The sequence below is a fragment of the Leptonychotes weddellii genome, chromosome 8 (genome assembly GCF_054177405.1).
Source record: "Leptonychotes weddellii isolate Sample4059 chromosome 8, ASM5417740v2, whole genome shotgun sequence".
Taxonomy (NCBI): domain Eukaryota; kingdom Metazoa; phylum Chordata; class Mammalia; order Carnivora; family Phocidae; genus Leptonychotes; species Leptonychotes weddellii.
The window spans coordinates 20200658-20226512 of NC_138376.1; the positions used below are offsets into that span (position 1 = coordinate 20200658).

At 43.2% G+C, this 25855-nt stretch overlaps 1 protein-coding gene across 2 annotated transcripts; it reads right to left on the minus strand.

The window, feature by feature from the left end:
- Nucleotides 1-290: 290 nt before the first annotated feature.
- WRNIP1 (WRN helicase interacting protein 1) lies at nt 291-25323 on the minus strand. 2 transcript variants are annotated; one of them, XM_006744375.2, is made up of 7 exons: nt 24170-25314; nt 21776-21967; nt 20317-20558; nt 6652-6881; nt 2419-2574; nt 1620-1699; nt 291-1024 (listed from the first exon to the last, which is right to left on the minus strand). In XM_006744375.2, exons 1-7 carry the CDS (start codon nt 24983-24985, stop codon nt 749-751), a joined length of 1992 nt encoding a protein of 663 aa, XP_006744438.1. In that variant the 5' UTR covers nt 24986-25314; the 3' UTR covers nt 291-748. The 2 variants fall into 2 exon arrangements, with proteins under 2 accessions (XP_006744438.1, XP_030896072.1); XM_031040212.2 differs by lacking the exon at nt 1620-1699 and having other exon boundaries at nt 24170-25323.
- Nucleotides 25324-25855: the final 532 nt, after the last annotated feature.

Genomic DNA, 25855 nt, shown 5'->3' on the forward strand with positions numbered 1-25855 from the left:
TTAGGAATCACAAAAGTAAAACAGGAGTGTATCATTTAGAAACACGGACCTGCAAGAAGAAACTGGAGGAATGAACAGACTACTGGATTCTTCTATAAGCCATTTAAAACTCTATGTAGTCCTTTAAAAATTAAAATGGATTTTTACAAATATCCAGATTTCTCACTAAGCTTTCCAACCTTCTCACCTATGGGCATTTTTCTTTCCCAGTATTTACCTACCAACATGTGACGGTGACAGATGTTGGTAGCTAGGATCCCACGTGGGAAAGATGTGAAAGAACGGAAGAGTACTTTGAAATAGTTTTATTGGCTCATAAGACCTTTGCATATAAAAAAAATACCCAAAACACTATGCAGTATTAAATCACAATTACATTTTTTTACCAATTCAAACTACCCTGAATATACATCTTTTAAAGAAAAAAATCCTACAGAACTGAAGTCTGAAATGACATTATGACTTAAATACTATGACAAAATAGATAATTCCTTATAACATTAATTCATTGCACAAAGCTGCCAGATATTTTCGTAAGCATAACCATTGCACAGAGTGCAAATGAACACAATTTCAATGTTACACATTTAGTTGAAGTACGTGTGCCTCCACCTAAGGAACTCTGACATTTCTGGCACAAAATGTTGGTCTCATTTAACTTCCACCGGGCAACCGACTTCACAGTTCAGTTACTCTTGCTCTCCTTAAAAAAACAGACATATCCATCTGCTGTCAAAGCCTACGAGAGTCAGCATCGCCTCTGCTTAAAGAAATCGACTCCTCTCAATTCCTCCGGCAGGTATTCCTGATCCACAGGCTCGCTGTACATGGGGTTGTACTTGTAGCCCTTGCCGTAGCCCAAATCCTTCATCAGCCTGGTGGGCGCGTTCCTCAGGTGCAGCGGGACGGGGGGCAGGGGCCCCTGGTGGTTTCGCAGGCATGCTTTGACGTTGTTGTAGGCGCTGTACACCTCAATGGACTTTGGGGCTCTGGCAAAATAGACTACACACTGGGCCAGAAGCACCTAGGACAAAAAGGAAACATTATGAAGGTGCCAGAAAGTTTCTGTCCTGTAGAATATTTTATGACATCTCTACTTAATTCTGAAAAGATTCCCAATGTGCTTTTGTTATCCCCCTTTTATGCCTATAGTCAAGATAACCACTTGTGATGGAGAGAAGAAATTCCTACAGGAGGCAAGAGGCTGAACCAGACCAATGATTAATTTTTTGTTGTTGTTGTTAAACAGAAGAACTTTTATTAAATGAATTTTTTCTTAAAACCCCAACATATAAAACATAAATATGAAGCTGCTCTGTTTGTGGGTGAATTTACAGAAACTTCCTGTTCAGCACTTTGAATACTTCTGCCCCCAGGAAAGGCTGAGCACTTCCTCTGAAACCACAACTACTGAAAAGTTTCAAAACCTGACCTTGTTGATACCTAAGGTCTCCCCTCTCTCTAGAGTCTAAGCTTCTAAAATGGGAGTTAAAAAGCCAAGCAGCTTCTTCGGCAGGCCCGGACATTAAAGGTGATAGCAGGACATGTGTTCAAATCCACAAAGGGACATGGCACAAGAAAAAGAAACTGATTTGCAGGAACTGAGCTGATTACTTTACCTCACATTCGGGCATGCCTATAAAATGACAGCCTTGGTAGGCAGCAACTGCTTGTGTTAATGCAGAAGGGTCTGCGAGACCTGTCACACACACGGAAAGACAAAGGAAAGTTTAAGTCATAACGCACACTCCCAGCCAGACCTGTCCACGAGCTGCTGCGACCAGAGATCACCACTGCGTGTAGACGTTACTGACCACAAAAATCCCATTTAGCAAAACGGACTCTTCTCTGATCTCACTAGCTTATTTGAGAAATATTTACTGAGTGGTGTCAAGAATTGTTTCCTCAGGATAAAAACTACACCTAGCAGGAAAAATACGAGAGTATGAATGACAAACGTGAGGAGCCAAGGCCATGCGGACAGGCACAAGGACACATTAAAGGCAGAACATCTACTACACCAAAAAAATGTCTTTCTAATGTTTTTCTTTATATAGTGTCCAGAATCTTCCATTTCTATTTCAGAAGCTCTCCAAAGCTGTCCAATGAAAACCTGAACATGTGATTGCAAAGCATTTAAAATATTTCTTTTATTTCAATGCCCATGTTAGGAAAAGCAGTCCTGAAGAAGAAACAGATAATGATGACTTCAGGAATACAACCCCTCAAAAGCACATACACAATGCCGAGAAATAAACCAGTGAGTTCATGCTTGTCTTTTTCTCTTCTCCTTCCCTGTCCATATGGTACCAAGAAATTCCTAGGCCCCAAAGTGGTCGCATTCCTGCCCCCCCCACCCCAAGCACGCAACCCCACTGTCTGTGGACACCAGGGTCTGGTCCTTCCCAGAACACTCACCTATGTCCTCGCTGGCAAACCTCACCAGCCTCCTGGCCACATACAGCGGGTCCTCTCCTCCTTCAAGCATGCGCGCGAGCCAGTAGAGGGAGGCACTCTGGTCTGAGCCCCGCATTGACTTATGAAGCGCAGAGATGCAGTTGTAATGCTCTTCTCCTAGATACCACAAAAAGGACGTGCTCAATTACGGGCAGAAGAGGGAATCCACAGAGCTCACAGGCGGGTCATCTAAGCCATAGGTTTGTTTCAACTGGTTGATTTTAAGGAAGCCTGAATAAGGGACCTAGAAAAGCCTGGGAGAGTGAGGTTTGACTGCTGTCCTCAAGCTGCTCAGCGGGCGGGCGCGATGCCAGGGGTGCGGGATGCTGGAGAGACCGGAGCAGCTCCGTGTGGGGCCTGTGGGCCTATCTAGTAACCTAGTCAGCCTCAGAGCAGGAGGCTGCTGGAGCACCTGTGCGGCCCATGCTGAACCCGAGCAAAGACCCGGGGGTGGGGGGACAAGGAGAGCCTCATGTGGAGAGCTGGTTCTCCTGGACCTCAGTGGGTTGCCACAGCCAAGAGGAGGAGGGGACTGATCTGATGTTCCATTTCCATGTGCCCCTACTGTCATTTTGAGGAAAACTGTCCCTGGGCCTGGCTGGAGCCATGAGGACGGAGAGTCAGTGACAAGGACAGCTATTACGGACGGCCCATTTGTTCCTCAGTGTCCTTTCCAGCTGCCTTTCTGGTATCTGAAGGCTGCGGTCACTTCAATCTGGTGTGGGGATGTCCATGTGGCAGGATCCCAGAGGGCTGACACAGGAACTAATAGCTCTCACCTTGAAAGCTCTGTAGCCCCTCCCTCACCACTTGGGTCTCCCCTCAACTTTTCACCCAGGATTCACATGCAAACAAATCAGTGAAATGTGCTTAAAAAAAACATATTTAAGAAGAGAAATTTCATGATTTTCTGACCACAAACTCTTTCCTAAGTTTGAGGAGAGAATAGTCTCCTCATGAATGAAAGCAAGGGAGTTATTCTTATTCGCATTAGTCCTTCCTGGAAAGCACCAAGGTGGACAGAGAGACCATGACCTCCTTTGCACAGCATTTGGGCCCCAGGAATGAGTCCCAGCAGCTGACCATGCTGGTAAGACCATCCTTGGCCTTCATCTGAAGACAGCATGGGACAAGATGCTGGCCTGCCAGGGAGGAAAGACCCAGGAGGCTGAATGCAGGGGCCTGAGCACCTCCTGTTCAGGAAGAGGGCGGATCAGTGGTTTTCAGTCCAGCCAGCAGATTCCTGTAGACAAATGGACTTGTCATCTATCTCCGGGCTTCCTAGCTAAGTCACAATGTCATGGAGACAGGCTGGGAAAGGGTTCTAGGTGAAATCCACAAGGTCCTGGCCCCATTCACAGGCCTGGCCACCTCGTAGATATATGGGAGATGAAAGAAGCCACTTCTGCTCCACTTTCTGTGAAATGTAAATAAGGAGGTGGCAACAAATCTCCCCTACACAAACATTACTCACTGTCTCATACCTTTCCTGCAGGTCGACACTGAGAGGCAAATAACAGTGAAGAGCATGGGCTCTAAAGCCAGGTAGCCTGGGTGTGAGCGCCAAACTTCTTAGCCACATGACCAAGAACACGGTACTGGTCCTCTCTATGCCTCGGGCAGCTCATTTGTAAAATGGGGATTAAAGCCTAGCTGGCTTTTAGGATTCTGAGTCTCAAATAATGTATGCCTGGTATGGAGTAAGCACTGCAGAAACATTTAAGTGTTAGATATTACTCTATGCTAGCTTCCATTTTTGCTTTTATCATATAACGTTTTTTAAACCTAAAATTTCACATTATTTACATAAAACCCTGACCTCAATGCAAGGCAGAGAACCTGCTCTCATTTAGGAATTTCTTCACTCTGATACAGAAATACGTGAGCTAGTTACTGGATCCTACAAGTGGGTAACTATATACTAGATGACATTGAAAGAAATAATTAAAATCTCGGGACTGGGGATTTTTGTCTCACCAGAGTTATAAAAAGACCCAGGAGTATAAGCTAGCAGGTTTCCAGGGCAATGCTTCTATCATCCCTATTTATGGAACACAGCTTGGAAGAGAACAATTCTCTAGGATCTGAACTGTATTTATGAGTGTCTACAGATCCATGGTTGTACTGCTTCACTACAGTGGGGTAGTGGGGGGGGGGGGGCATAGTCACATTAAGTGTCAGACTTGTAGAAACTGTGGGTTCTCAAGGCCTGACCCCAGGCAGCCTCCACTGTCCCCAGCTCTTCCTGGGGCAGTGCAGAGCTACAGAGAAAGTGATCCCCATTGTGCATGGTTCCCCTGGATGGAATGTGAGCCTCGAGAAGCAGAAACCCTAGGACTAGACATGTCCAACATCCACTGTGTGCGTATGCATGTCTGTGAGTTTACTCACGTGAGTGTGTGTTACTGTGTGGGAGTGAATATGCTCTGGTGGGAAACTGGTGACTTCAGGCCAGGGCTGGCGTGGAGGCAGCACCAAGAGTGGGGCAGGACCCAGTCCTAGGAACCAGTCTTATGCCTGGGGCTGGGAATGAGTTTTACCATTTGCTTTGTGAACTAAGGCAAGCTTTTTATCTGTGAAATGGAGATAATATTACTAACTACCTCCTAAGGTTATTTTGAGAATTAAAAAAAAAAGGACAATATATATAAAATACTCAAATATTCAGTATTAACTAATGTTATGTTAAATGGTAGCCTTTTGATTTTTAAATGACAGTCTGATAAAATGTGAAAGAACAGTTCCAGTCCATCTAGTCAAAATGAAGAGTCTCCTTTAGGACACGTACAAAGGAAAGAGACAACTGTTGCCGGAACCCCCAGAAACAGTGGAGAGTCCAGCATGTGGGAATATTTTTACCTTTTAAAATTTAAAATTTTGTTCATATCCTCCATTCTTGTATTTGGCCAAAAGTAAAGCAAAGCTCTATGTCCAGAACGCTTTACTTTTCAGACTTTTCAGCATTCCTATGACATTCAGGAGTACAGATAGCTGGCCACTTGGGATCTTTGGGCTGTGCTAGGAGAGGTCCTGCCGAGCAGCACATTCAGATCAGAAAGGAGCCAGGACTGTTTGTTAAATGCCTCTGAGGAGTCCTTGCGAATGTGTCCGTAGTACTTACTAGTACCCTCCACCCACCCAGCTCCCAATCAGCCGAGGCACACTAAGGCTGACGAGCTTCTGCCACTTCCCCAAAGTCACACAGTGTTCTGTTCAACTCATCAGGAGGCAGTGCCTGGAACCCAAAGTCACTCTTAAGCTCCCCCACTCCTCTTCTCTAACCAGTTAAGAAGGATTCTCCATCATCAAAAAGCATTTTGGAATACTGTGGACAAAGTACTGCCTCTGGATACCTGGACTCTTCGATGATCAGCTTCCTGTTCTGGCACAGCTTTGAAAGATGTGGAAATTATTCCCGTTACTGCAGTATACTCTATCCAGAATCACACAAACACTCAAGCCCCAGAGTCCAGCCTAATCTACCATAGGCTAATCTTCATCACCCATCCCTCTTATAAAAATTTACAACTGTGCTGTGCTTATGACATTTAATATTGCCAGGTCATGGATCTAATAAGAGTCTGTTTCAAATCTGTTATCTGTAAATGCAGTTCTACAAAAACAGGTAAGTATACACAGCAAAATTAATTTTTTAAAAAAGCTATTACAACCCAAAACATCACATCAAGATCCACATAAACTTCATTTTTAGTTGGGACTGTAGAAATTATGGCCTTTAATTCTCATTAAACTAACAGAAATAAGTCACTTATTGTAAAAGTCTTCTTGTTATTACTGCCATTGTAAGTGATCACGAAGATTACCGTCAACTGTGAATGTAGGAGCTTTCAAAAATGTTTATATCTTAAAAGGCACTACCAGAGAGTAATGGAAAAAATACCTACCTATCTTACAAGGTGAGTTTGAAGCCTGCAGTTTTAAACATGAAAACTCCTTTCAATTCTTATCAGGATAGCTTCTGCTCTGTGCCTCTCACAAGAAAGATGGGTCAGGAAGCTAGGTCTTTGAAATCAGGCTCTGAGTTGGAGGTTTAATTCAATTACCAATATGGAGATCCAACTGAGAATCAAGTTCATGTTTTGAACTCAGCTGAAAGTCAGAAGCCTGGGATGCGAATGTGTGGACACAACTTATTTTATTAAAGTTCCCCTCTTTTCACTTTCCGTTACTTACCTGCTCGGTCATATAAAATATGAGATTGCTGGAGGCCTTCCTTGACATCATTTTCAGTGATCAGAACTCTACTGGGAGAATAGGTTTGCCCACTTTTCTTACAGAACATCTTCCTCGAGCTTAACCTGGCCAGCACTGCCAGCTGTAGTCCATTCAATCCAGCTCGGGCATCCCCATCGCTAAGATAAGCCAGAGTGTCTACTGCTTTATCCTCTATGAACACGGACGGCCTGCAACACAAACAGGGTTAGTTACCATCACTTTCATGTTCGACACTTCTTGTGCTGTAGCACTTCTTACAGAACAGCTCTGTCTTAGCAAGGTCATTAAAAAGCTACCTTAGGTTCAAGGCTCTTGCTCCCTAACTCATGTTGTCAACATGGTTAAGCATTATCAAGACTGGGAACTGACCTGACCTCGAGTCATGAGATTATTTTACTGTATAAGCACACACACATTAAGCATGCATGAAGGAGACATGGAAAGATACATGGCTTCTCTGGTTCTATCCTACAAGAGTGAAAACTACAGGAACACTAGGGCTTCATTATAGTATCCAGAAAACATACTTCAAACACAGTGTACATCCTGACGAGACAGGTATGCTCAGATCACTTCCCAAACAGGGAAGGGCCAGGATGGCATCATGCAGTTCAAGGCCCTCATTTTACAAACAACCCGAGTCCCCACTTACTCTGGACACAGCAGGGCCTAGAAGCAAACCTCTGGGATTTTGGCCCGAGGCGTGCTTCCAAGAGGGTATTAATCACATAAAGCCTGCACAGAGTAGTGGAGAGGTCACTAGCCTGGGTATCCATCAGACTCTGACGGAACTTGGCTGTAAGACCTGAGGTAAGTCACCTACCCTCACATTTCCAAATGTGGACCTTCATGAAGGTCTAATTAGGATTGGTTCTGAAGTCTAATTCAGCAAACTTTTCTATTTCTAGTCTAGTCAGACAAAATATCTCACATATTTAGTTACTTAGAGGGGTCTTACTAATTCTTGTCTAGCTGCTAGCTGCACATTTGCAAAGCAAAATATAATTTTTCAAAGTTAAAGCTCACCCATGTCATTGCCAACCTTCAGCTGAAAATGTCTCTAGTAATTAATAAGCCAAATGGGACTGTCCAAATCAGCTACCTAGAAAACAAAGCACAGGCACCAACTGGGTTGGGCCAAGGCAGGGTGGTGGGGGTCCAGTCCAGGAGGGGACCCAGCCTATGAAGGTCTATGCATAATACACCTACCTGCTACTTTGCTTTAGTGAATAGCTTGAATTACACTAATTTGCATTCAATTCACTAATAGATTTGTTCCTTTTTTTTTTTTTTTTAAAGATTTTACTTATTTGAGATAGAGGAAGAGTGAGTACAAGAAGGTGAGGGGGGCGTGGCAGAGGGAGACGGAGAAACAGACTTCTGGCTGAGCACTGAACCTGATTCGGGGCTTGATCCCAGGATCCTGAGATCATGACCTGAGCCGAGGGCAGAGGCTTAATCGACTAAGTCACCCAGGTGCCCCTTGTTTCTAACATCTTAAAGACTACCTCATCCCACCCCTTATTTACCAAAGCCAAGACATCCAGTTTCTCATCTGTCACTATACATAAGGCACCTGTTTTGTCTTAGCTTGATAATGAATGACTCTCTCATCACACTCCTCCTCACAGCTGCCTGGGCCCCAGGAACCATGGTTACAGTTCAGAAGCCCATCTTCCTCCCCTCCTGGCCAGATAGATATTCAAAACATACACCAAGCCCATATCACTGGCACTTTTTAAAGCCAAGGAAGCATTTCTCCAACAGATATTGTTTAGCAGATTCTAGATGATTTGGAAGAAAATGACAGACAATACATACTCAAGAAAATGTGTTAGGGGGGACTAACGTCAGAGCGGGTGCGGTAGCAACCGATGTGCCTGAAAGGGAAGGGCACTCCTGAGGCTAGGTTACAGTACATTATCTCTGAGTGTGTGCATGTGTGTGCAAACACGTGTTATGTGGCGGTGGAAGTGGGTAGAGAAAACCAAAATTGCCTTAACATCTCATTTCAGCCCCAGAACTAATAAAAGCCAAGCCTTCCATCTCCTTGGAAAGCTTCCTAGCAACAAAGAGCCTACAGGATCATTTGCAGAAAAAAAAGGAGTAAAGCAGGAGCCCTAATCAATCCTAACTGACTGAGCCATCACAAGGAGTGAGGCCATTTGTTGATCACATTTGTCATCTCTCCATCCCCACTAAATGTTGAGGCCTCAAGGATAGGAATTATGTTTTATTCCTTTTTTACATCCCTTGTGCCTGGGAGAGAACAGGCATTCAATATCTGCACAATAAATGGACTAATTTCAATTCTCCCCATAATCTCAGAATGAAATGTTTATTTTTTAAAAATTATAACATATGGGAAAACATAAAAACAAAACAAAACAAAACAAAAAATCCTTTTCTGCGCCACCTAAAGATTAACAATAGCTACTAGGTCATTTGTCGAATTTCCTTTATGATGTAACCATCAATCTTACAACCTAATTTTAAAACAAAATTTGGATCATACTATATATAGTTTGCATCCTTAACAAATAATACTCAGAACTCTGAATATTACTTTTATTTTAACAAAATGTACAAATCACCTATTGCTGTACTACCTTAATGTTAGTATTTTGGTATATATCCCCTTTCTATGGACTTGTCCACTGTATATATTTAGTGGCATGAAGTGCTTTTGGGACAGAAAAAAGACAGGTGTCCTTATACACTCTAGCATTGACTCTATGGCCTCATTTCCATTGGTCTTCATGCAAAGGCAGCGAGTAGGCCTTAATAATTACGAGAGAAGCCAACTAACAGACTGCGCCACAGATTTATAAACAGCACAATGTAAATAGGCCTCTCAATGGGTATTTTATGTGGTTGGGAAATAGGATCTTTCCTTCAATTTTTAAATTCTTAACCAAAGTCTGAATTATTCTATTGTTACCTTTTTAATCAGGTTTGGAGTCACAGGGAGCGGGAGAGCTGCCACAATAAAACCGGAGCTGAGAGCTTTCACCCAAGTTCCCACTGTTCCATTCTCCCTCCCCCTTGATATGATCCACATTCCAAATTTCACCCCCGCCCAAAATGAGGAGTATTTTTAAACACAAATGAATCTGTCAGCAACTCTGTTCAAAGTAATAAAAGGTGACTGCTGACGGCACTCACAGTGGTCACACAAGCAATTTACCAAATGGAATTTTGCTATTAAGAACACTGTACAGGATGTTCAAAAGGTTCTATCTATCCTCCAATATACCTTGAACGCCAGTTTACAAGACCTTGGTTCTGAAAAGTAATAAAATGTGTTAAGATACCTTGAGATCTTAGAAGAGGGAGCACATGAGTGCTCACGCCAAGGACAATGAAATAAGGAATATTATATTGATATTTGCAAAACTCCTCAGCAAACAGTAACTATTGCACACATTATCTTGCAAGAGCGCTCCTAGTCCAGAGGCATTATTTTAAAATTTAAGCATAAACTTAGAAAACAATGGTTAAAATAAGTGCATTGGAAAAGATCATATTCCCAGTTAACAGATGTAGAAATTAAAGATTCAGCCTTGTTTCTCTAACTGAAGAGAAATGCTTTCATCTTAGCAGGAATATGGGAAGCATACTGTAAAGACAACTTCTTCCTTTCCTTTTCATTTCCAAGGGCCTGAATCTTTCTGCACACTGTTTTTGTGGTGGATGATACTGGGATTTGGAGAATTCTTTTTAGATGGTGAGCTGTTTAAGCTGGAAGAGGAGTGAAAATAAATGAAAATGTACCTGTTATTTCATGGCAGAACAAAAGAGTATGTATGGCTCAGTTAAACTCTCTCTCCATAAATTACAAAACTATACTCTGTGAATCTCTTTCACTAAAGACAAGGAACATTCCATGGTCAGGGTAACAACTGCTCAACAGTGGTCCTCAACCAGGGATGTGCATCAGATTACAGAGAACTATCTTAAAATACAGATGTGTAAATCTAATCACAGATTTACTGATTCTAAAATCTCCAGGGACAGACTCTGGGCACATGTAGAGCTACCCTTCAGCAATGAGGGGGTTAGGGGCAATGACCCTCAACACAGTCTAAAATTCATGTAAAACTTCTGACTCCCCTAAAACGTAACTACCAATAGCCTACTGTTGACAAAAATCTTACCAATAACAAAGACAGTCAATTAACACATATTTTGTATGTTATCTGCATTACATGCTACAATCTTAACAATAAAATAAGCTAAAGAAAAGGTTATCAAGAAAATCATAAGAGAAAATCCATTTACAGTACTGTTCTGTAAGAGATATGTATATAAGTGGACCCATGTAGTTCCAACCCATGTTATTCAGGGGTCAACTATATTTTCAAAATGTATTCCTGGTAAATGTGATGCGTAGATGTGGTTAAAAGGCAATACTGCTAAATTATAGATGGGAATCTTTTGTTCCTAATCCTTTACAAATTAAAAGTATTGTTCTTACATGAAGAAACACAGAGAAAGATTCAAATGTTAATATTCACCAGTAGCATTTTAACTTGGTTCTAAATGAAAGCAAGTGACTCACTTAACTTGGTACCTAGATCCCTTCTAAACTGAGTACAGGCACATCTCCCTTACCTTGCTTCATTTTATTGCACTTCACAGACACTACATCTTTTTACAAATTGAAGGTCTGTGGCAAGTCTGCACTGAGCAAATCTATCGGTGCCATTTTTCCAATAGCATTTATTCATTTCGTGTCTCTAGGTCATATATATTTTTTTATTTATTTTTTTAAAGATTTTATTTATTTATTTGATAGAGAGAGACACAGCGAGAGAGGGAACACAAGCAGGGGGAGTGGAAGAGGGAGAGCAGGCTTCCTGCCGAGCAGGGAGCCCGATGCGGGGCTCGATCCCAGGGCCCTGGGATCATGACCTGAGCCGAAGGCAGACGCTTAACGACTGAGCCACCCAGGCGCCCGGTCATATTTTTTTTTTTAAAGATTTTATTTGACAGAGAGAGACACAGCGAGAGAGGGAACATAAGCAGGGGGAGTGGGAAAGGGAGAAGCAGGCTTCCCGCTGAGCAGAGAGCCTGATGTGGGGCTCGATCCCAGGACCCTGGGACCATGACCTGAGCCGAAGGCAGACGTTTAACGACTGAGCCACTCAGGCACCCCTCTAGGTCACATTTTTTAATCCTTGAAATATTTCAAACTTTTCATTATTATTTGTTATGATGAACCATGATCAGTGATCTTTGACGGTACTATTCTAATTGTTTTGGGGCACCACAAACCACACCCACATAAGACAGATAACTTTTATCAACTGACAAATATTTGTGTTCTGACTGCTTCATCAACCAACCGTTCCCATCTCTCTCCCCCTCCTCAGGTTCCTCTATTCCCTGAGACACAACGATATTGAAATCAGACCATTTAATAACCCTATAGTGGCCTCTCAACGTTCAAGTGAAAAGAAGAGTTGCATGTCTCTCAGTTTAAAAACTGGAAATGATTAAGCTTAGTGAGGAAGGAATGGTGAAAACCAAGACAGGCCAAAAGCTAGGCGTCTTAAACCAAACAGCCAAGTTAAGAATGCAAAGGAAACTCTCTTCAATTCTGTGAAGGCTGAGAGAAGTGAGGAAGCTGCAGAAGGAAAGTCTGAAGCTAGCAGAGGTTGGTTCATGAGCTTTAAGGCAAGAAGCCTTCTCCATGACATCAAAGTATAAGGTGAAGCAGCAAGTGCTGATGTAGAAGCTGCAGCAAACCATCCAGAAGATCTAGCTAAGGTCACTAATGAAGGTGGCTGCACTAAATGGCATTATTTTCAATGTAGAGAAAACAGTCTTCTATTGGAAGAAAATACCATCTAGGACTTCCATAGCTAGAGAGGAGAAGCCAAAGCCTGCCTTCAAAGCCAGGGTGGTCTGACTCTCCTGGTAGGGGCCAATGCAGCTGGTGACCTGAAGTTGAAGCCAATCCTCCTTTATTATTCTGAAAATCCCAGGGTCCTTAAGAATTATCCTAAATCTACTCTGCTGTTGCTTCATACATGGAAGAACAAAGCCTAGATGACCACACATCTGTGGACAACATGGTTTACTGAATATTTTAAGCCCACTGTGGAGACCTACTGCTCAGAAAAAAAGATTCCTTTCAAAATATTCCTGCTCATTGACAATGCACCTGGTCATCTTGAAGTTATGGTGGAGATGTATAGAGATAAATGTTGTTTTCATGCCTGCCAACACAACATCCATTCTGTGGCTGATGGACCAAGGAGTCATTTCAACTTTCAAGTCTTATTATTTAAGAAATACAACATCTTGTAAGGCTAGAGCCTCTGATGGACTGGGCAAAGTCAATTGAAAACCTTCTGGAAAGGATTCACCATTCCAGATGCCATTAAGAACATCTGTGATTCATGGAAAGAGGTCAAAATATCAACATGAACAGGACATTCATGTCAGGACATTGAGAAGCTGATTCCAATCCTTATGGATGACTTTGAGGGGTTCAGGACTTCAAGGGGGGAAGTAACTACAGATGTGGTGGAAATAACGAGAACTAGACTTAGAAGTGAAGTCTAAAGATGAGACTGAAATGCTGCAATCTTGTGATAAAACTTGAATGGATGAGGAATTCCTTCTTACAGAGGAGCAAAGAAAGTGGTTTCCTGGGATGGCACCTACTCCCAGTGAAGATACCGTGAAGACTGTTGAAATGACAACAGAGGATTTAGAATATGACATAACTTAGTTGATCAAGCAGTGGCAGGGGGTGAGAGAATGGACTCCAATTTTGAAAGAAGTTCTACTGTAGGTAAAATGCTATCAGAAAGCATCACAAGCTACAGAGAAATTGTTTGTGAAAAGAACAGTCAACTGATGTGGCAAACTTCACTGTTGTTTATTTTAACAAATTTGCGACAGCCACTCAACCTTCAGCAGCCACCGCCCTGATCAGTCAGCTGCCACTAACATCAAGGCAAGACCCTCCACCAGAAAAAAGATTAAGACTTGCTGGAAGTTCAAATGATGGATAGCATTTTTTAGCAGTAAAGTTATTTTTTTTTTTTTTAAAGATTTTTTATTTATTTATTTGACAGAGAGAGACACAGCGAGAGAGGGAACACAAGTAGGGGGAGTGGGAGAGGGAGAAGCAGGCTTCCCGCGGAGCAGGGAGCCCGATGCGGGGCTCGATCCCAGGACCCTGGGATCATGACCTGAGCCAAAGGCAGCCTCTTAACCGACTGAGCCACCCAGGCGCCCCGCAGTAAAGTTATTTTTAAATTAAGGTATGCACGTTGATTTTTTAAACATTATGCTATTGTATATTTAACACACTACAGTGTAGTGTAAACATAACTTTTATATTCACTGGAAAACCAAAAACTCATTTGACTCACTTTATTGCAGTGGTTTAGAACCAAACCCAAATTACGTCTGAGGTATGCCTATGGTTAGAAATATGCCTCAGAAACCGGCCCTCCTGACGTCAAGCTGGATGATCTTGAACACATTCTTACACCGTTTTGTGCCTCAGTTTCCTCATCTAATAAAAGGAGGTAAAGATACCTATATCGAAGAGAATCATTCTAATTAGCCTAGTCAGTAACATACTCTCTAAAATTGCAAATCTTCAAAGCAGAGCCCTCAACTCTGCTGCTTCCAGGATAACCAGACTAAATATAACACAAAACAAAACTACTTTCTCCAAAAAGAGAGAACATCAACTTCACAGATGATGCCCTGTTTGTGTTTAATTCCATGGCAGCACACATTCCCAATTACATTATACCCTACACCTGGTAGAGAATGGTGGGATGAATAGTGGCCTCAAAGATGTACCTAAATCCTAATCCCTGAATCTGTGAATTTAGCCATATTAAGGATTTCAAGATGCGATCATCCTGATTTAGTATGAGCCCTAATCCTAAACGTCCTGATAGGAGACAGTAAGAGAAGACAGAGGCACAGAGACAGCCATGTGAAGATGAAGGCAGACACTGGAGTGATCCTGCCACAAGCCAACGAATGCCACGAGCCACCAGAAGCTGGAAGGACAGACTCTATCCTAGAGTCTTCAGAGGGAATGTGGCCTGCCGACAGCCAGATTTCAGACTTAAGAGCCTCCATAACTGTGAGAGAATAACTGTCTATTGTTGTAAGCCACCCAGTTTATGATACAGGTTTTCCCCACTATCCGAAAGTAGAGGGTTCCTTTGAAATCTTTTGCAAGCCAAAATGGCATAAAGTGAAAAGGCCATTACCATTAATTTATAATGGAGATTTTTTTTAGTGTTCCCAGACCCAAAAAGTGACCTCTGTTAGGCTTTTCTGAGATCTTAGGGCACATCTTGCTAACAGATACACAAAATAAATTAAGATAAAGCACACGCTCACAGACATGATCCAAAGCTATGGTGGCGCGATTCAAGATGTTGAGTGTGGTTCCCGGGGAAGGAGCTGGGTGGGCACTGCCTCTATAGAGGACTCACTGAAACACAAGTGCCGAATGCTGTTTTTGCTTTTTGCCCTTTTTTTTTTTTTTTTTGGTAAGAGGGAAAATCCTCTTCTGATTTCCTCCATGGATGTGAAGTGGTATAATGTGAACTTTCAGAAAGTAGAGGATACCCATAATTTGTGATGGCAGGAACAGGAAACAGATGCAAGGTCAGTGAGATTGACTGGTGTTTCTTTCCGGTTGCCATTATTTTTGTCATCATTTTCGTAACATATTCTTATATACCTTTTTTTCTTTATAGCAAACCATTTTTAAGGAGAACTATTAAAGTCCACTCTAACTAACTAAATCTGCAACTCATTCCGATCAGTACTTTCTATTCTGGTGTTCCACTACCTTTCTCTCCATTCAGCGTTTAGAAAAGATTATTTTTGAAAGGCAGGCAATAATATTAATATTAATAATATTAATTAATAAAATCCAACCAAACCAGCCTGCAGCCGGTCTGTGCAGGCTCTCTTCTCCCGGTGATTATAGAGAAAAGCCCCAGTCTCAGAGTCAAGCCGCAGCACCCTCACTCCAGCAGGACAGAGCCGTTTTAACTTCCAACCAACTGCTGGAACTGCCTCGTTGGACAGCAACAGGGCAATCCTGGCTCCTCGCTCTATTCTCCTCATACCCACAAACAAGTGCACTGTTATCTAGCCCACAAACAATGGATTCTTTAGGGGTGTTTTTGAATATGCGTGTGTCTTATTATCTGGAATCTATAACCCTTCAAAGCAGCAAGTTCTCAGAGTGACTAAACACTAGTTCACTTTCTTATTGCCAGCAGCACAAGGTCACTGGATGACAGACCATGGATTTTTTTTTTTCCTGGTCTCCGAAATTAATCCAGTGCAGACACCGTGCTTCACGGTTTGTACCATGTGACCAAGATGCTTATAGTAAAGTACACGAAAACTGCTGAATACCCAAACAGACCAAAAGAACTATGGTATGGATAATTCAACATAAATTACCAGCTTACCTCTAACTTTCTCTTCACAATCAAATCACAATTGAGTACAGAGTACAACTTTGCAGATGTCTCACTAAAGCTGTGAGGTGGTAAACAGGGGACTAGGGATGGGGAAGATGCTGTTCTTTGGCTCTTCTTCCTTCCTGTTGCCTGGAATACAGATATGATGGCTAGAGCTCTAGTAGCCACCTTGGGGCATGAGGTAGAAGCCATGTGCTGAAGGTGGTAGAGCAGAAAGATAAGGGTCTGGGTCCCTGATGATACCATGAGACTGACTAGCAGCTGCATTTTTATATACTTCTCTACCTTCAGACTCTTCTACATGAGAAGGAAAATTCTATCTTGTTAATGCCAGTTAATTTGATTTTTTTCCTGTTACATGCAGCCAAACCTAATCCTAAATGGTTCAATAACGTTGAGTACTTCCTCCTTGCTGAAGCTCTTCTCTGTGGAGCATCTTTCCAGTTTTCCTACCTTTCTAAACTTTGTCTCTCTTCCTACACAACAAATGCTGACAAGACCTCAACATATACCCTTAGTTCCTGGCTCTCTTCAGCTCTCCTATTCAAACACATGGAACACATCCCTTATATGTTCTCTGAAGTGCTGGCGGCTCCCAAATCTCTGGCTTAAACATCTCTATTACCCTCCTACTTCTTTACCTAACTGCCTAGAAAACCTCTCCATATGAATCATCCAGAGGCCCCACAAACTGAACAAGTCCCGAACTGAACTCCACACCTCCTCTGCTCCTCTTCCTTAAATCCCTCTTGTCAAAAGTGCAACTATCTGCCCAGTCACCAGGTATGAGAATCATCTTAGACAATCCTTTTTCCTCCCTCCTCACACCTAGGCTCACAACCCGACTTTGCAACTTCTCAGAGCAGCTCCTGCTTTTGTTCAAGTCACCTGCATTTGTCATTTGTCTTCAGCACCACTGCAATAGCTTCCCAACTGGTCTTCCTGCTCCCTGGTAAGGGGTAGGGAAGATGGAACTTGACTCCCTCCAACCCACCCTCTCCAATGCTATTCTCATCTTCCTAAAACGTAGAGCTGTTATGTCACTCTCTTGCTCAAAATCTATGGTTTCCCATAGCTCTCCACATCACTTACCTTATCTTAGAACACAGGTCTTTCATAAATCTGGCTCTGCCTCCCTCCCTGGCTTCATTGACCATCACTTCCTCACGCCCACTCTTCCACTCAGCTATAATGAATGGAACATACTATTTATTACCACCTTGACTTTTAGGGGCCATATTCCCTTGCCAAAATGAGCTTTCCATTTCATCTAGTTAAATTCTGCTTATCCTTCAAAATTCAACTCAGCATCCCCTCATCTACCAGGTGAGAGATCCGATTTCACATATTCTAGATGCCTCTTCTCTATCCTCTACCACTCCTTGGTCATAACTCAATCACAGCATGTTCCTGGAAGCCATTTACTTACCTATCTCCTTATCATATACTAAGCTCTGTAAAGGCACAGGAATGTGCTTTTCAGCACTCAGCCAATGCCTAGCATATGTGGGGCCTTCAATTAATGCTGAACAAATAAAATACAGAAGGAAAAATTTAAAAAGAACACTTTTATCTTACTCGAATGGGAATCCATCATGTACAAACACATACTAGATGAGAACTCACAAGTCCTCAAGAAAAACCAACAATTAAGGATCAGCTTGACTAGTGTCCAGACCAGTACCTGCTCAGCTCCTCTCATGCGCAGCCGTAAGTAGTCTAGATTTCTCTGTAAACTAGGGCACCAAAACACAAGACTACAAATGCACTCATGGTTTCCCAGAGAAGTAATTATTTGGGGTTTAGTCTTTCCTTCTAGCTAAATTAGTGTAACCAAATCTAATTTATGTCCACAAGAATGTGTATACATTTGAAGACAATCAATAGATGTGAAAGTACAATTTTACCTAAAATTGAAAGAAAACAATATCCATTTTTAATTCTCCATGGCAACTGGGGTGGTCAGATGCTTCTGTTAGGAAATCACTTATAATGTAAGAGTTCTTTTTGTGGCCTATGGCATCTCCCAACTTAACTTTCTTGTCAGAATTACTAACAAGTAGATCAATTAATTAAGCTTAATAATCTTTAATTTCATTCTGTTTGCTTAGGCAATAGTATTAAAGACAAAGGTTCTTGATACCTGGGCAATGGGGCAATCATCCCTTATGCTGGACTACCCAAAAATAAAATTAAACTATTTTTCTCATATTGAAAGTTAGAATTTATTCATTCACCAACCATTTACTAAGCATGTATACACTAGGCACTGTGCTGGGAATATGAACAAGGAGGACAAGTTCTTATCCTCTTAGCCCTCCCAGGAAGGGGAGGGGTGGGAATTAGAAAGGAAACAAGTGAATAAAAATAAGTTATAATTAGGATCAATTCCAAATGAGTGATAGTGGAAAAAGCAAACATCTATTGGACATGGCAGGTTTTCTCTGACTGAAATGCAATTTTAGCAGATTAAGAATCATTGGCTCACTTTTGTATCAGGCTCCCAGTCTCAGTAATAAGAGAAATCTTAATTCTTTTACTTGATCCTCTCAAATTTTACTGTGCATGCAAATGATTCGGGGATCCGGTTAAAATGCAGAAACCCTTTTTAAGATGAGCTCCATGATTCTTCCACTGTCCTTCTCATTTCACGTAATTATGGCATGGGAGAGACTGGGGAGAGAAAAAACCTGAGGGTACCTGAATAACAATTCCATGAAATCATGACATGACTGAAATCAATAAAACTACCCTAGATTAATAAAAATGCAGGATATATAGTTGTAGATATATTATGATAACCAGTACCCAGAAATAAAATACACAGGAATATGTTGGGATATTTATTCCTCTGCCTTTCCATTTTTATCAGTTGGTTGTATGAGTTTTGTAGTGAAAATACTGTTTACAGGACAGCTAAACTAGATGTGAGGACTGGCTGTATGTAGACCCTTTTAACCCCGACAAGGGCCAAGCACACAAAGGGCCCCTAAGTATGGATACACTTAACGGATACCAGCAAGTTCCATATTTCTTTTAAGCCATAATTTTGATGGCTCTGCCATCACAACTCTACCCTAAACTGATGTGACTTTGTTGCACCTGGGGGTCCTTGGCCATGTTTCAAGGCTTTGTGAGGCACAGCATAATTCCTCCTAGATGAGAAGGGGCAAATGGAAGAGGCCAGACACACAAGGAGAGACTCTTGAAACTTAAACCCTGAACCTAAAACTATGTCTTGTTCTTTAATCCTCATAGAAGAGTGGCTCCAGAACTTGGCCTCAGGGCAGGCACCAGCAGCTGTGGGGTCCACAGCATGAAGAGGCAGGCATTAGTCTCTCATCACACCAGATTATGTTCCACTGTGTTATTTCAGTTGACACATGAATAAACGACATCTGAAGAATATATCTGAATATAAAGTTAACCTCTAACCCAAGTAATCTAATTGATTATACACTATATATATACTCTGTGTATTAATGAACTCACACAGTACTCATGATACAGAAATAGGTTGCCAAAAGGAAAGAGAGAGCTTTTAATGTGTCATTTTCAGGTAAAATTTCTTTACTTTTATAGAATTGAGCTTGACTTTTAAAATGTGCAAAAATAATTCTAAAAAGATTTAAAAATTGTTATGATAACATTTATATTAATTTGTAGTTAGTACTTCTAAAAGAGGAATAAACTGCAGGAAAAAAGAAATTGGAATCTGAATATAAATCTCAAAAGATTTGTAGGTTAAGCCTATTCCATGAAAGAAAATAATCAGTAAGGCTTCCCATAGTCTTCCAAGCCTTATAAAAAAAGTGTGTTAGGAAAAAAACAAAATCCTTAAGCACAAAAGCAAACACCCAAGGACTGAAATAATGGGCAAAACAATGTTAAAGCTTGAAAAATTAGATGTACCCCTTAGAGGGCTATAAAATCCATCTTAAAAAAAGGAAATGTTTGCAGAGATACATTTGGTACAATTGAGCACTTTCCTCCGTTCTTGTTTTCATTACTAGATCAACATTTCTTCTCTGTCCCCGCCCTCTCCTTACTGCCGTCCAGCCCTTTCTGGCCCTCTGCCAGGGGATTCTCTGAGAGGTGTGTGCCCCCAGGATACTGCCCACAGTCAACTTACTCTGAACTGCTGTTACTGCTGTGGCTCAGAGGGTCAGTGGGACGGCTGGAGTCTAGGACGTGGATTCCCAGTGAGTTGATTGCCCGCATTAAGATAGTCACCATTGCCTCTACGGGAAGCTTCTCAAGAACAATAACCCGACAGCGGCTTAGGAGAGCAGCATTGACCTGGAAGGAAGGGTTTTCCGTGGTTGCCCCAATCAGAGTGATCGTCCCACATTCCACGTGAGGAAGGAAAGTGTCCTAATCATGGGAAGAAAACAGAAGAAATTGATTCCAGTCAACAACCTGCAGAATCCTATGTAAGTTGCCCATTCCTTCCTTTTCCTAGTTTTCAGTTCAGGAACAACAGCTTTATATTCATTGGAGATGGATGCACTGTTGGGAGTGGAAGCACTCATGCTTTTTAAGCCAAAAACACACCTTTTGGACTGTGAATGTCTGAGCCTGGCCACCTGCTGGCACACTAACAGCTCAAAGTAGAATTCTAACGTAGTTTCAACATAAATGATTTTTTTACTTAGAAAATTATCTTCTATCCCAACTGGGCTTCTATCCCAACTGGCAGATAGCTTAAATACAGTAGCTATTTAAGTTTAAGAAAACACAAAAACATTAGTAATGCTAAAATTTTCCTCTGGAGTACTCAATCATAAGTTATTCTTGCTAACAAACTTGGTAAATATGCCTTGGTGAATATGTAACCACTGGATGTTGTCTTACAGGGAAGAAATGCTAAGATGAGTCAATGGTCTAATGAAACTGAAAGTGATAACATCCCGTCAGAACTCTGAAGAGTCTATTTAAAAAGAGATTCAGATAAAAAAATAAATAAATAAAAAAAGAGAGATTCAGATCAGTAACAAAAGCTTAGTAAGGTTTTGTAAAATATTTCTATCTCTGATTAAAAAGCATTAACACCTATATCAAAGAAAAAAGTGTACTTGAAAAAAGTTAATGTTTACTTAGAAAGGATACAAAAGTGACTTGGCTTTGTTTATATAAATAAACTGTCCTTTTACTTTTATTTCAGAAAGCCGTTTAAATAAGTAGTGGGGATTAGCTCTTGTAATATTCACCCTGCTGAGAGCCTGAGGTCACAGAAAACACTCTTTAATTTTGAAAATAAAAAACTAACACTGTATAGGGGAGAAGTTTAAAAATATTAAAATAAGGATCTTAAAATCAAGTTAAAATGCTTATAGCTCAGGACCATACTAATAATTTCATTTATCAGATAGAGAAAACCATTTTCTTGTCACCAAAAAACACTAAGAAAAAGTGGGGAAATAGGCTCAAAGGAGATGGGCTAACAATCTATACCTCTCTACACACAAAAAATTAATGATAATGACAGTCCTTACATTTGCATAGTGTTTATGCTTTTCAAAGTAATCTCACATACTTTATATTCACTGTAATGTTCACAATGACCAAAAGGTAGAAGGAAGTTAATATACCTGCTGAGATTTATTGAACCGATGAATCTCATCAATAAAAAGGATGGTTTTCCTTTTGAAAAAACTCTTTTCATTCTGAGCTTGTTTTATGACATCTCGCACATCATTTGTCTTGGCATTTGTTGCAGACAATGTCACAAATCTTATGCTATGTTTCTTGCTGTTGTTGGCTATGATGTGAGCCAGAGTAGTCTAGAAAATATGACACACAGAGTTTGGAAAGCTGATCAGACACAGAGAGAAAAGCACCCATGGACACCAACACAAGCAGCATCAGCACTATTTACCAAGCAACTTGAACTCTAAAGAATGCTCAGCAGCACAGATACAATCCGAAATACCACCACAGCACATTTTTAAAAAATTTAAAAAAAAATGTTAAAAATAAAACAGGAAAGTAGCTAAACGTTAGTCTAATCCTGACTTTTCTCCTTTATACCTAACCCTGTTTGATTCCTTTTTTGGGGACTCTAAGATCTTTGGAATCCCCATAAAGAGTAGCTGTCTTGATTTAGCAGAGCCTGAGTGACAGCTGTGACCTCTTCCAGCCAAGAAAGCATTACTGTTGAAGGACTAGTTGTAGAAATGGAGTGCAGAACCACAGAATCAATCAATTCTACAACTGGAGGCTCATCAGTGCAGCTTAGAAAAGGAGTGAGCCTTTGAACTGAAAGGCCAATGACAACTACCTAGCATTTAAGATGACTGCATGCTGCCCCCTCTGAATGTCTACTTTGGAAGTAGATTAAACAATAGCACTTTGATCATGTTAGCAGTTACGAGAAGACAATGCCGATATCCAAGGAAACCACTGCTCAGTGCCTGGCATTTACCAGGTGCTCCATAAATGTGCATATGCTGTTATTAATATCATTATTGTTAGCAAAAGAGTATTAACAGTAAGAATGAGAATTAAAAAAAAGTGTGTTTAATGAGAGGGACAAATTTGGTCCTGAATGAATGGAAAGGTGCATTTTATTTTCTAAAATTTCTACAGTACCATTAAGATACTGTGGCTGCTTCTTCATCAAATCTCGGCCTATGGGCTCCCACACCACATATGCCTAGGCTTGTGACCACCAACCACTATGCTGAGCAGCCCATCACATCTCTTGTGTGGCGTCTTCTATTAGTTCACCCTACTCATTTTCCTCTGGTTTTTTCTTGCCACCTAGTCTGCCAACAGCTGATTAGCCATTCTCATGACTTTATGTAAAAATTTTGTGAACAATTACTAATAATGCTCTCGCTCAGTCTCCTAAATGGGGTAGCAACTAAATCTACTACCAGGTAAATTATTTGGGATAGATATGATTTATTCCTGGCCAAAGGGAAAGTATGAGCGTGAACAAGAAGGCACAAAATGCGCAAGATGCATTCTGGGAACTGGAGCAAAGGAAGGTGTGACTAAGTTGGAGATGAAGTCGGAAAGAAAACTGGGAAAAATCATCAAAGCCCTTGTATACTAACTAAGGAGTGTGAATCACAAAACTAAGAGGGCCCCTTTACGTTCTGATACTGAATTTTGCCTTTTACTCACGGGTGCTCATCTTCCTCTCTCTTCCTGTGGATAGAAAAAAATCATATATTTAAACACCTCTTAGCCTTCTCTGTTTTGCTTAACTCTGCCACTGTTTCTCAAGTGTTCTCCAATGATATGTTTTCTAAGCCCCAATATCTGAACCACCTTCCTCTGGACATGTGCTAATTCCTAACAAGGTACATACAACTGGACACCAAAATGCATAGATGTTTCTTCCCTAAAGTAGAAAGCATAGTGAGGATAGTTACAGAAGTGCTAGATGAAAACGACTTGGAAAGGGAAAAGAGTTTTCATATTAGTCTTGTTAAATAAATATATTCTCAAGGAGAAATAAACATCATTCTGTTAAATAAACCAACAGCTAGAGGGAAGGAAGAGAAACACAAATGAAACAAAAAAAAATCTTGATCTTTCGCCCCGAAGCTAAACCCACGTACCTACAAATTGAATATACAAACGTTCCTCTGCAATTTGTAGCATGTCATTTCCTTGAGAATTGGGTCATTAATGGGAGGGTGGGGGTACACGTTGGAACACAAAGATCACATCTAAGAGTGCAAATATTTTTGTAAACCTTTGAATTCAGACATCTTCATTTTGAAAATGACCGGAAAACGTGTCTTACAAATCTGACGGGGTGTGTCTTTTTCACACCCATCACTAACTCCACCTGTGGACTAGGTGCTGCCCCGGCTTAGATGGTATCTGAGGCCCTGCCCTCAGGTCTCAACATCCACGGTGGACGCGCGGATTCTTCGGGGACGGCCTCCGCCACGGCTCTCTGACCGTTAGATCCACGCCCGACCCGTACAGATCAATACTCAGAACCCTCCTGCCAAGGCGGCACTCACCTTGCCGCAGCCCGGCGGGCCCCACAGGATGAGGGAAGGGATTTCGTTCGTCTCCAGGAGGGACCGGAGCAGCGTCTCCTGCCCCACGGCTCTGCTCTGCCCGATGTAGTCCTGCAGCGTGTCTGGGCGCATCTTGTCGGCCAGCGGCTTGCCCTCCAGCATCTGCCGAATCTCCTCCGCCGCCAGCGCCCGGGCGTGCGGGCGGCCCCCACCGCCGGCCCCGAAGGCGGCGGCGTCGGCAGCGTCCGCATCCCAGTGGCCCGGGTCTTCCTCGCCGTCCGCGTCGGCGTCCCCGTCGCCATCGCCCACCGCCTCTTCCTCCTCCTGCGCCTCCGCCTCGTCCCAGCTCCGCGGAGACGCGCTGCCCGCCGCCGCGGCCGCGGCCGCCGGCCTCTTTCCCGAGCCCTTCCTCCCGGGACTGCTGGAGCGGGCCACGGGGAAGTCGGGGATGAGGCGGGCGCCGCTGGGCGTGGGCGGCGCGTCGTAGCTCTCCCGGCTCTCGGTCTCGCCGCCGTCGTCGCCCTCCTCGCCCTCGCCCTCGCTGCTCTCGGCCGCCGTCGGGGTGGCCGGCTGCTTCAGCGCCGAGCTCTCGGAGAGCCGTCGCCTCTTGGCGCTGGGAGGCGAGAGCCCCTTGGCCCGCTCCCCGGCGCGGTGCGGCCCGGCCGTGGGCTCCGCGTGCCCCGCGGGGTTGAGCAGCAGACAGCGGTCCAGGTGCGAGTTGATGTGCGCGGCGGGCATCATCTGCTGGCACACGGGGCACTGCACCTGGTGCAGCTGCGACAGGAAGGGGTCGTCTTCCGGCCCGCTCACCTCCATGGTGGCCGCCGCCCTCGCCGGCGCCCGGCGCGGCCGCAGCAGCCCCTGCGCACGCCGAGGGCTCGAGATGCCCGCCGCTAGGCCCCGCGCCGCGCGACCCTCGCTCGGGGAGGTAGCAGGACGCGCGCGGGCCGGGGGAGGGCGCCGCTCATGCCTCACGTCCGGAGCTTCCCGCGTCGGCCCGCCCTCGGCCGGCCGCCGGCGGCGCCTCGCGCGGCGCGTCGGGAAGAGTAGTCCGCAGCCGTTTAGCTCAGCCGCCGCTGGAAACGTCTCGCGCGTCGCGTCGGGAAGTGTAGTCCGCGGCGGTTCCACCGAGCCACCGCTGGCCTCGCATCCCTCAGCCTTTCGGGAAATGTAGTACGCACTACCCCGCCCTGGCCGCTGTCCGTCCACTTCCGGCCGGCCCCGAGAGCCACCTTTGTGAGGGGCCGTGAGACCCACGGGTTGCGCGTGCGCAAGAGCGCGCGGTGGCGAAAACGGCGCTCTTCCGCGCCCTTCGGGGCCTGTGACACCGGGGTGGAGTCCGTGACAACGCGCCGAGATTGCACCTGGGAAAGCGGCTTTTCACACCCAGGGAACTGAGTGGGCGTGTGGGGAGGGGTGGGGAGGCCCACGACAGGTTGTTTCTAATTAAAGGGAAATGGGGAAAACCCCCAAATCCTGCAGAAGAAAACTGGACAAAGGACCTGAACAAAACAAAACAATGCAAACAACTACACGTCTGAAAAAAATGTTTACGTCAGAGGAATGCAAATAAAGAGAACATTCCCCCACCTCACCCCCTTTTTGATTTTTGGCCTTTTCATCCAAGGGCTTTTTACTTGAAGCACAAACTTAGATGCTTGTCTCAGTCTGCTATTTAAGAGTTAA